The 11,543-nt window shown below is 56.1% G+C and overlaps 1 protein-coding gene across 1 annotated transcript in view; it reads right to left on the minus strand.

Annotated features, from left to right (window-relative positions):
• Positions 1-9,822: 9,822 nt before the first annotated feature.
• LOC308628990 (cadherin-23-like) overlaps positions 9,823-11,543 on the minus strand; it is a gene marked incomplete at its 5' end in the record, with an annotated part of 201,076 nt that continues 199,355 nt past the window's right edge. The window contains 2 exons of the mRNA XM_081256434.1: positions 9,823-10,198; positions 10,686-10,835. Coding sequence (XP_081112560.1) covers positions 9,959-10,198; positions 10,686-10,835 — 390 coding nt within the window. The 3' untranslated portion in view covers positions 9,823-9,958. The remainder of the gene's footprint in view (positions 10,199-10,685; positions 10,836-11,543) is intronic.

An 11,543-nucleotide genomic window follows, 5' to 3' on the forward strand; every position in this document is an offset into this window, starting at 1 on the left:
GCAGATTAAAGGGGCCCAGAAGTACAGCCGAGACACCCCCTCAAATGGGGGACGGTGTGTCTACAAAGGCCTTCCAGGCCCGCTTGGGAGCCGAGCTAAGGTGACTACTATTTATGTGTGCGTGCGTGCGTGTGTGCGTGCGTGCGTGTGTGCGTGTGTCTCTAGCCTCTCTCTTCCCCTCCCCAGGCTGCAGATAAAGAATTCAATTTTCTTTTAAACGGTGGGGAAATTGGAAGAGATTTTGTTCTGTTTAAGCACAGCTGGAGCCTCAGGTCTCTAGGGATTGGAGAACAATGAGATCAATTAAGATGCCTGTGGTGAGGGGTGTCAGGAGGGGGTGGGGAAAGACAGCAGAGGTAGGGGGGCAGGAGGAAGGAGAAGGACAGCCTAGGGGACCCAGTTGCCAGGAGCCCTGCTTCCACTCTTTCCTGTGTTGACCTGCACACCTCTGTTGGGTTTTGCTAAAGTGTCTGGATGGGGCCTGCCCATTGGGGGCTATTATCTCCCAAACTTGCTAATAATTCACGTTGGCAATTTCTGTCACCAGCTTTACACAATGATAGAATCGAGCTGAAGCAAGGCTATCAGAAACAGGGAGAGGACACTGTTGCAGAGCAGCACGGATAACACTGGACGCTTGGCCTGCAGCAGGGGCTGGGACCGCAACCGGAGCATCTGCTGTGCGCGGGCTCCAGACCACTATCTTTCCACACGTCACCCTACAACATTGCTGAGATGGAATTACTTTGCCCATTTTATAAAGGAGGAAACCGAAACTCAGGGACAGTGAATAACCTGCCCAAAGCCAACCTGCTGGTGAGAAGCTGAGGCAGGACCCCAACAGGGGCCTGTCCACCCACTTCAGTGTCTGTGAAGGTACAGGGAGCACCTGGCAGCCAGGTGGGGATGAAGATGGGTGTGCCTTGCTGGGTCTGGGGAGGAGAATGGTGGAGCCGCTGTTCAGACCTGAGCACAGGCTAGGAGAGCTCTCCTCACCTCCACTGTCACCTGGGTGGTCGGGGCCATCGTCTCTCACCTAGTCGCCCGCTTCCACCTGGGTGTCCTCGGCCCCTCCCGCTGGCCTGCTCTCCACACAGCAGCCTCCGTGATCCATCTGGCTCCCCTTCAGCACAGTCACATCCTGACCTCCTCTGGTCCTCCCTCTTCCTCTCTGCATATCCACCCACCACCGGGCTCTTGTCTCAAGCCTCTCACCTGCAGCTCCCTTAGCCTGGGGCAGCTCTTTGCAGAATCCTCAACTCAGACTCCCCTGCCTTCTTTCAGGTCTCTGTCTAAGGTCACCTTCTGTGAGAGGCCTGCCTTCCTTGACCACCTGGTAGAATACAGTAACAATGCCACCCCCAGCACTCCTTACTGCCCTCAGCTATACTTTCCCCCAAGGCATGCATCCCCCTCTGACACGCTCTGTATTTCCTTGTTCGCCATCTGTCTCCACCCCTGGTACATACACGGATGTTTGTCTGTCTCATTCACTGCCATTATTCCAAGCCCTCGATAAACAGTCACGGAATGAAGGAGTATGGTAGTTGCATCTGGGAGCCCCCTTTCCCCCAGAGAGTGTAGAGTCCTGTTCTGGGAGGGGCAGAGGGGAGGCTGCTATAGGGGAGACACAGGGGCTCACAGGGCACCCGGCCCTGCCAGCAGCAGCCAAGAAAGCAAGGTCAGCTCCTGCATACCTGTCTGCAGAGGCAGGCTGAAGGGCTGGGCACATTTCAGCCTTGACCTTGTAATCACATGCCCTGATTAGGACTAGGAGGCCGAAGGGATCCTGGAATCTGGTGGCCATTGCACCTTCTGGACCCTGGCCTTTGCTCCTGGCCTGGGGTCTGCATCCCCAGACCTCCCCTGACCGAGGAAGGATAATCAGAGGGCATCCAGTTTACCCTCTCCTTGGACTGAGCAGGAAGCCAAGGTCCAGAGATGGAATGAGACTGGCACAGGGTCACAGAGCGAGTCAGTGATCTAGAGCCCAGGCCTCGGGGCTCCCTGTCCAGCCGTCTTCCCCCTGTGCCCATCGCCAGAGCGGGTGCTTGGGAGCCTGGCACACACAGTGAAACATGGGGGTACGAGGCTTTGGATTCAGACAAACATCTCTGCCCTTGACTCTCTGGGTGAACTTGGGTGTATAATTTCCCCTTTCCATGCCTCAGTTTCCCCATGAGACCTCTGCCTCCATCCCTCCTCCGAGGAAGCTGCCCTAGACACTCCAGACCACAGGAGTCAAACCTCCTCTGTGCCACACAGCCCAGGGATGGGGGCACCCAGACAGAGAGAACCTGCCTTCAGGAGGTTCTCTGTGGAGTGGGGAGAAGAGGACATGAGCCATGCTGCCCCCACAGGAGTGGTGAGAGCAGCCAGGGAAAGCGAGGTGCAGGCACGCAGGGGAGCTGGAGAGGAGGGGGAGGACCTCGGGGGAGGTGGGCACGTGCCCGTTACCAGAGGGAGATGGCTTCTCATGGGGAGGCTGCCAACTGGGCTGGCTCTGAGGGTCAGCAGGCTTTTGATGGTCTCAGACAGGAGGGAGGGAGAGCTAGGTGGGGGAGGGGTGTGAGGAAGTGCAGAGGGTGTGCAGGGAAGCTGGGGACTCTGGTCAGGCAGGAGAGAAGGGGTATGAGAGGTGTAGCGGGCAGATGGCTGGAAAGCGGCTCAGGGCCAGGGTGTGGGGACCTTGACTGCCAACCCAGGCCTAGGGCGCTGGAGCTTTACCGGCCAGGGAGTGCCTGGGATTACTCTCTTTTCTCTCCCCTCCTCCCACTATTGGCAGAGAACACTTCCAGGCTGATAATGGGGTTTGAAGGGTTCCCCGCTTCTGTTCTCCTGCTTATGTTTGCACAGCACCCAGGAAGAGCGGGAATCCGCTGTATCCCGGCGCCACGCTTATATGCATCTCAGGAAAGGAGCGTTGAGAGCTGGGGACGGTCTATAGCCCCTCTTCTTAAACGTGAACCTGCCTTGGTGTCTCACTGTAACCGATAGCATTCAGAGGAAATGCAGCGTGACCTCTAGGCCAGATCACAAAAGGCCACACAGCTTCTGCCTGGCTCTCTTGGGACACCCGTTTCCCAGAGGCCTCCTCTGAGGAGTTCTCTCTACAAGCCATGCCTGAGATGCCTGTACCATGTGGAGAGGCCACAGGCAGGGGCTCAGAACACAGTGTCGGGCTGAGCCAATCCTTCAGCCAGACCAGCCCAGGCGCCAGACAGAGGGAGGAGCCGCCAGTGGCTAGAGTCACCCCCAGACTTGGAGCAGAGGAGGGCTCCCCTGCTGGGCCCTTTCCATACTACTGACCCACCCGATCCACGAACGTAACAAAACGGTTGTAGCTTTATGCCGCTAAGTGTGGGATGGTTTCTCACACAGCGTTTGGAACCGAAACAAGCTCGGTGGGCCCTTGCTTGGAACGTGGCACAAGGCAAGCGATTACTGAGCCAGGGCCGATGGAACGTGGGAATAGACGAAAACAACGGACAACCACAGAGCTCCTTTGGGCACAGAATTATGGAGCTCCTATAGCCAGGATAGGCTACATAATTTGCATAATTTTCCAGTGCAAAATGAACATGCAGTGCCCCTTGTTAAAAAATTAAGAATCTCAAGACGGCGACAGTAGAGCATCAAACCCAGGGTGAGGCCCTCCTACTTCCAGCCTCCCAAGCAAATGCCCAGGCCGCACATGCATGAAGCCAGTCCTCCTGTCGCACCTGCTGCCTGCCTCCTCTGAGTCTTAGCCCTCCGGCCGCATCCTCATTTAATCTCTCTCTTCTGCTTCTTGACACTGGGGCCTGAATGTTAGAGGCCCAGGGTCGGGCACAGACAAGAACTCACCAGTGTGTCAACTGAGAGGACCCAGTGTCCAGTGAAGTCGGAGCCAAAGGCAGAGAATCCAGGAACCCAGAGACCTAGGTTTAAGAGCCAGTGTTCTCTGAAGCTCCACTGACCCCCAAATATGATGGTGGAGAAGAAAAACAGCAACAGCACTAGCAAGCACAGCTGTCAGTCACCCAGCACTTTCTGGGTGTAAGAGTTCTAAAATACATCTTTTTAAATCACGGGATAGATATAATTACTATCATCCCCACAGCAAACTTTGGGGACTTAGGTTCAGACACAGCCAGGCATCTGTCTAGGGTCACAGAGACAGCAAGGGTAGGGGCAGAATTTCAACCTGAGTCTCCCTGGTTTCAAAGCTTTGCTCCTCAAGTTCCCTCCTGCAGGTGCTGATGCAGCTGGGAGGTGCCCCCCCACTTGCAGAGCAGGAAGTCCTTCTGCAAGGGGCCAGAGGGACCAGGGAGCACCACCTGAGGCCGAGGCAGGGGACTGGCCTTCCCAGACCACCTGGCTGGGCCATCGAATTCCCAGCACCCAGGGTGAGGCCCATGTTAAATTCCTTGGATTCAGCAATGTTGGGGGGGTGGGGTGGGCGGTGTGCCCTGAGCCTGCAGGCTCTCAGGGCTGGGGAAGAGGCCCCGCAGCCTGACAGCTGATGGAAGAGGCACGCTGCATTTCAGTTCTTCCAGGACTGAGGATGGCCTTCACCAGGGTCAGCCTGGGGCAGTCACATCACACACACCTTTGCCTTTGGTGTCAGCGGGCAGGGGAGGAGGGAGTGAAGGGGGCCAGCAGGAGCACGGCTGCCTCTGTTGATGTCCCTGGGGAGGGAGGCCAGGCTGGATGACTAGGAACAGCTGGTGAGCTCCAGGAGCAGGGAAGTGACCACCTGGAACCTTCACCAAACTTCCAGATGGGGGCTGGGAGAGGGAGGGCAGGGCAGGCAAGGGAGCTCTAGAGAACAGTGGGTGGGTGAGGGACCCTCAAAGGACAGGAAGCATGTTTGTGTTGCCAGGAGTGAAACTAAACAGCAAAAATCAACTTTTCCTCTTGGGCAGAGTGCACTGGAATTAAGCCGCATGGAGCCAGAAGGCCCTGAAGCAGCATCGGCCCAACCATCTAGCTTTATAATGAGGACGATGGGGCCCCAGAGGCTCAGGGACACGCTCAGGTTACGAGACTCCGAGTGAGTCCTGGCTACATCAAAGCTCAGGCGGGAGGCTGGCATGACTTGCTGACATTTTCTGAGTGTCCCCGGCCAGGCTCGGTACCGAGTGGCTTCACCAACCATTCCACTGAACTCTCATGACAACCCTCCCAGGTAGGTTCCTGTCAGGGTACCTCCCCAGGTAACAGAGGAGGAAAGAGGCCCAGCTCTGCGAGCTGGGCTTACACACAGGCTGAAGGGCGGCCAGATGGGGCCCTTTAAGGCCGAAGATAGCAAGAACCACAACTTAGGTCTGTAATCACTTACCAATTACATACACATCACTGCACTGGAGCCTCCCAACAGCCCAGCCAACGCAGGCCGGGCAGACACTATTTTCCTCACGTAATGGGAAGAAAACCACATCCTGGAGAAGGAGTGAACAGTCCACAACTGAACAGGATTCAGGGCCCTGCCCAAGATGGTACCAGCCTCCCAAGGACTGGCTGGGAAGAGGGGCATGGAAGGGAGAGAGGAGCCATGCCTTTCAGCCCCCACAGGCCACTCTGTCTGCCTGGAGTTGAGGGGTGACACTCCAACCCTGGGCTGAGCAAACTGAGCTGGTCCTGGGCCCTGCACCTGCCCCATCAGGGCTGTTATGTACCTCTCCTTCTTGCTTTGATTCCTGCCTGGGGAAGAATCCTGTCTTGTCCGGCACTCCATCTTCTGCCCATCCTTGCTGTGCTCCACGCCCCTGGAGCAGGGAGGGAAGGCCTCTTGGAGTGCGGGAAGACCTGCCCTCCTGGCTGCTGCTCCTCCTCAGTGTCCCTCTCTCACTGCCCAGGGGACATGGAGCTAATAAATCTGGGGACACGAGCTCCGTACTGCAGGAGGCCAGGCTGGCTCCTTGCACATCCCAGGAACAGCTTCTGCCAGCTGTTTCCCAAATGCTGGCCATGGGCCACCAGGATGGAATAGGTAAGAGAATGTGGATGGGTTGATACAAGACTTCTCCACTATCAGAACAGCAGCCCAGTGGTTATGTTTAGGGTGGGCGCAATTCAGGAGAGACAGTTTAACCCACCCCCAACCCCCGCCGCCTCAGAGGAGCAGCACTCTACTTCCTTGCACATCACACCCCCACCACTGCATTCCAGCCACAGGGCCTTTGCACATGCTATTCCCTCTTTCTCCAATGTGCTTCTCTCCATTCGCTTACCTGTTAATGCCTACTCAATTGCCACTTCCTCAGGGAAGGCTTCCCTGACCCCAATCAAGTTCAGATGCCCTGTTACAGGTTTTCATAGCTCCCTGATCTCTCCATCACAGCAAGTAACGCTTAATGTAAAGATTCACTTCTTAGTACTAACATCAGGTTTTCCCAAGAGACTATAAACTTCATGAGGGCAAGACTCACGTCACCATTGTATCCTCAGGGCCATGTGCCTGACACAGTGGTGGGTATTAAAAAAACATTTGTTGAACGTTCAGATTGCTCTCCTACTGTCCAGCAGCACCCACAAACCCCACCAGGCCCCAGGTAGCCATCGGCCAGGATACAGGGCTGCCCGAAGCCCAGCAGAATCCTAGGAAGATACCCCACAGCCTTCCCACCCAACCCCTATTATCAGGTCAGGAGGCAGGATTGGAAGGAGAGAATCAGAGCAGCCTGGGGATATGAGAGGGAAAGAAACCATAGAACCCAGAGGATGGGGAGCCACCAGCATCATACAGGAACCTGCACACACACACACACATGCACACGTGTTATATACACATATCTGAGTGCATGTAGTTGCACACACACATAAAGGCACAGACACAAGGGCATGCCTGTGTGCGTGCACGCACACACACCCCCCCCCCACAAGCAAACATACGTGGGTAAATGTGCCCCTACACACCCCTCCTCTATGTGGTCACCCTTCAGAGTTGGGGCTCAAGGTCAAGTCTTTGACCATTACATCCCTGCTCTTTCCCCTCCACCAGTGGAAACTCATTTGTCTATAACTGGGGGCTGTAAGGGCCTCAGAACCTGGGCTGAGGAAGGTCTGGGGAGCAGGGAGGTGAGAAAGGATGCCACCCGAGCTGGGATGCCCAGGTTGCAGGCGACGGCACCCTCCTATCCTGGCTTTCCCAGCTCCCTGGTGAACTGCTACCTTCCCCCAGGACAGGTGATGAGGCACAGAAATGGGGCCCTGCCATGGCGTGGGGTGGGGAGGCCCCTTGCAGCAGGCTCTGCCCTGGCCTTCGGTGCAAACTGAAACATTTTCCTTTTCTTCATAATTATTTTTTCTGACACAACTGCCCATGAAACGTTTTAATAACATCCCAGAAAAGGTCAGGGAGAAGGAATTTCACAGTCCCTGAGCAGATAGCTATAATTTCAGCCCCTCCTGGAGTAAAGGAGGTAGAGAGACCGGGCTAACCCTGGGTCTGAGTGGAGAAGGGCAGGGTGGGAGAGGCCAGGGCAGTGGGTGTGGCAGGTGTGGCCGTGAAACTTGCCCCCTGCTAGGAGATCTGGAAGTACCTTGGGGAGACTGGGAGATGATGGTGAGTGGGGGTCACCAGGGGATGTTTTCACATCTGTCATTCACACCTAGCAGCCTTGGTGGCGGCGGGAGTGGTGGGGGGAACTCATACCCATTCTGCAGATGGGAAATGAAGATTCTTAGAGGTAATACAGTTAGACCAGCGCACAGAGAAGGCAGGGGTGCAGGGCCCACTGTTTCACTTCAGGACCTGATCTCCTTCAGACACACAGCCCTGCTGCTAGAGCTTATCGTTGGGTGAAACAGCCCCCTCAGAGCTGCACAATTTCACAAACCCTGGGGCTGAGGGTTTGATAGGAAGGTGGGCAGGGCTTGGACAGACACACTGAGGAACTAGAGGCTGCCCAGATGAGCCAGTCCTGGACGGAGACCCTCAGGTAGCCACAGAGGAGGCTGAACGCACCTGCTAAACATTGGGAGAGGGACTGGAAAAGGGGTCATAGGCAGCAGGCAGGGGTCCATGCAGGCCCAGGAACTTCTCCAGTGCTTGAGGAAACCCAGTTTGAGAAGCTGCTCTCCAGTGCCAACCCCAGATGGGATTGGGCTTCACACATCATCCATGGCACCTGCAGCCGGCCATCAGCCAAGAGGTATGCCATTCCACACTTCACCCCCCACCCCCACCCTACATCCTAGGCTCCCCTCAACCCTTGCCAGGGCCACAGGAACCGGGGACTGCAAAGTGAGACCCTCCATCCCCAGCAAGAACGACACGAAGGAATCGCCGGCCACCCGCCAAGCCTGGGCTTCACATCCAAATTCTTTGCCATGTGGCTCCAGGCCCTGTGGGGGACAGGCTGCTTGGGTGTCCTTCATCCTGACATTGGAAGGTGGCTGGGGGGCTGAAGAGGCTCTCTTTGGGTCCAGAAGGCCAGAACCTCTGGCTCTTGCTCTCTGGCTGGGCCCCTCGAGGGTGCAGGAGGGCCCAAGGGGCCTCAGGCACCAGGTGACTGATTGAAATGAGCAACTTGGTGAAAGCTGGCAGAGCCATGGGCTGGGGAAGCAGGTGGGAGGAAAACAGCCGCAGCAGACTTACTGTTTACATCTGACGGCCTGCCTAGCTAAACATCTGTTTGAAATATTAATAACTGTCAGATGGGAAGGGCCTGGGGGCTCAAAACAGTTTCATACCATCTTTCTGTAGAGTAAACGCCCTATGGAGTAGGGGCCTGAGATCGGCGGGCAATCTCAATGCTTGGAGTGAGAATGGAGCCAGAAGTGGAAGGACTCTGGGGGCCTCAGTGGGCAGGGAGGGGCAGCAGCGAGTTAAACTCCATAACGTTTATTGAGCACCTACTACGGGCAAGCCCCTGAGCTTGTGTAGCACACATCTACCACTTTGGTCTGCTCAGCAACCCTCTTTGTTCTGATAATAGAAGCTGCTATAGAATATCCTGTCCCATTTTCAGCCCATATAATTTGTTTGTTTGTTTTTTTTTTTTGCGGTACGTGGGCCTCTCACCGTTGTGGCCTCTCCCGTTGCGGAGCACAGGCTCCAGACGCACAGGCTCAGCAGCCATGGCTCACGGGCCCAGCCGCTCCGCAGCATGTGGGATCTTCCTGGACCGGGGCACGAACCCGTGTCCCCTGCATCAGCAGGTGGACTCTCAACCACTGCGCCACCAGGGAAGCCCCAGCCCATATAATTTGAATGGAGTTGACCCAACCCCCTGTTCCACTAGGGGAGTATGACCCATCTCTGGTATATCAGAATTATGATGATTGGTTCCAGGGTGGCCCAATAAGCTGGGTCAGTGAGAATCAGCTCTGGGACTTTGGCTGGAACTATTGAAAAAGAATATTTTTTCCCCCACTGGGGTTGATAAATTGGTGAGAAGCGAGCCTAAGGGTGCTGGTGTCCCTCTCTGCCAATACAAAAAAGCAGAGCCCAGTGCTGAAGTCAGATTCCTGCTCAGCTGAATGCCTGGATACAGCCATGCCTGAAATCACTTACACTTTTGAGTTACATGAGCCAATCCTTTTTTGCTTGAGCCACTTAAAGGTTTCTATCCCTTGTGACCACGAGTACTAATGGACACAAATGGACACTGGCAGGAGTCCCCTGTCAAAGTCCCAGCCAAAGACAGCGGGGGATGTCCAGGCATCTTCAAGGAGCCCATTCTTCCCTGGTGTCTGTGCTCAGATAGAGAGGATCACCTTCCTGAGAGATGGCTGGCACTTGTCTCCATTAGAGGGCAGGTCCAGGGCTCCTGGCCCACCCAGGCTCAGTATCTCTCAGGGACAAGGCAGAAAACCAAAGTATCCTGGGCCTAACCTCATTCTTCCCCAGGTTGGTCCCTTCTCCACAGTGCTGCCCTGGCCAAGGAAGCCCATCCTGAAGAGTCCAGATGCTCTAGTATACTAACATCACAGCCTCTGAGGGCTTGGGGGCACCCCGTTCCCTGATTGCTCAGACTCCTTGGATCCCTCTGGATGCCTCCTGATGGTCTACCCCAGAGCTCAGCTGCCCTGCAGGAGAGCGGAGACTCACCAGGACTGTCAGCACAGAGGTCCCCACGGTGACATTCTCGTATAAGCTGACGTTGTACAGTGGCTGGCTGAAGATGGGCCGGTTGTCATTCTCGTTGATGAGGGTGATCTTCACCTTGGCGTAGCCCACGTGGTCAGGCACACTCTCATTGGCAAAGAGCTGGATGCGTAAAGCAGGGGCCAGGTGAGCTCTCACATGCTCCTGGAGCCCTCGTTCCCATGAGTCCCCCTGGGGCCTCTGCCCATTCCAACCCAGAACACCAGTCTGAGTCATTGCCCATCCTAGATGCATGCTACTGTGAATCCCTCATCAGTGCTCAGAGGGTTAGGGTGGCTACAGAATCTGCTGGGAAGGAAGAGGCTAACGGGGGCCGTGCTGGCTGATGCTGGGCAGTAGAGGTTCCTGATGTGTTTCTGAGGCTCTGATGGTACCTAATGAAATTCCACTCAATTCTTGGACATTTCCTCGTCCTCCTGGAAAAGAGGAGGCCCAGCCTAGCCCCTGCCATAGCTCAGTGGGCTTCTCTGGGTCAGATCCATGAGGGAAGAATGGGGAGAGGTGGAAGGGGGGATTTAAGGGGACGGTGCCACCCCCACCCTCCCCTGAAATCCCCCACTCGGCCAAGGAGAGGGTGAGCGGGCCTTACGTCGAAGTCGTAACGGTCCACAGTCTCATAGTCCAGGGGGATGGCCACCCGGATGCGAACGTCCGCCTTCCCTTGGACGGAGGTGGGGGAGATGATGAAGTGGTGCGAGTTGTTCCCCACCAGGTACACCTCGAACATGCTGTTCAAGCCCTGGATCAAAATGGAGAAGAAATCAGTCAGAGCAGGTGCCGGGGCTGAAGCAGGGCTTGTCTACCCCCCCACCCCCCTCCAAAGTGGCCTGGCCTCCCCTGGGCGATCCTGGCCTGGCTCCCTGACCCTTCTGCCCATGTCTAGGCCTTCTGGAAGTCTCCTCCAATTCTTTCTGCTTTCATCACCCCATCAGATGCCCACAATGTCCCTTGCAGAGGGATTGGTTCATTTTCCATCTCCTGCTCCCTTCCTCTGCCCCAGTGGCCCCAACTGGAGAGGCATTTGCCAGCTGCAAGACCCGGCAGGGAGATGCAGGAAAGAAGAGGAAAGAGGGTCAGAAGGGAGGGGAGAAGCAAATAAGCATCCACGGTTGGCTTGGACAGGATAGGGCATGAGGGCCAGAGCAGGACACTGCTTCTCCTCCGTCATCCCTCTGGACCATGTCAGTCGGGGGAACACTGCCTTGCTTACACGGGGTGTGGGAACCACCCAGATGGCTGAGTGGCAAAGTGAACCCCCATGTGCCCGTCTCTGGCCAGCCGTGGTGGCTGGGAGGACACGGAATCCCAGATAGTGCAGAGACACCAGGACCTTCACTGGTTCTTCTACAGCCCAGCAGCCCAAGGCCATGGTTTCAGGTGGGGAGGCCTCACTCTAGGTCAGGTGCTTCTGATCATTCCAATCAGGGCCAGAGCTCACGGGGACCTC

The sequence above is a fragment of the Mesoplodon bidens genome (assembly GCF_964165515.1).
Source record: "Mesoplodon bidens genome assembly, chromosome: 1".
Classification (NCBI taxonomy): domain Eukaryota; kingdom Metazoa; phylum Chordata; class Mammalia; order Artiodactyla; family Ziphiidae; genus Mesoplodon; species Mesoplodon bidens.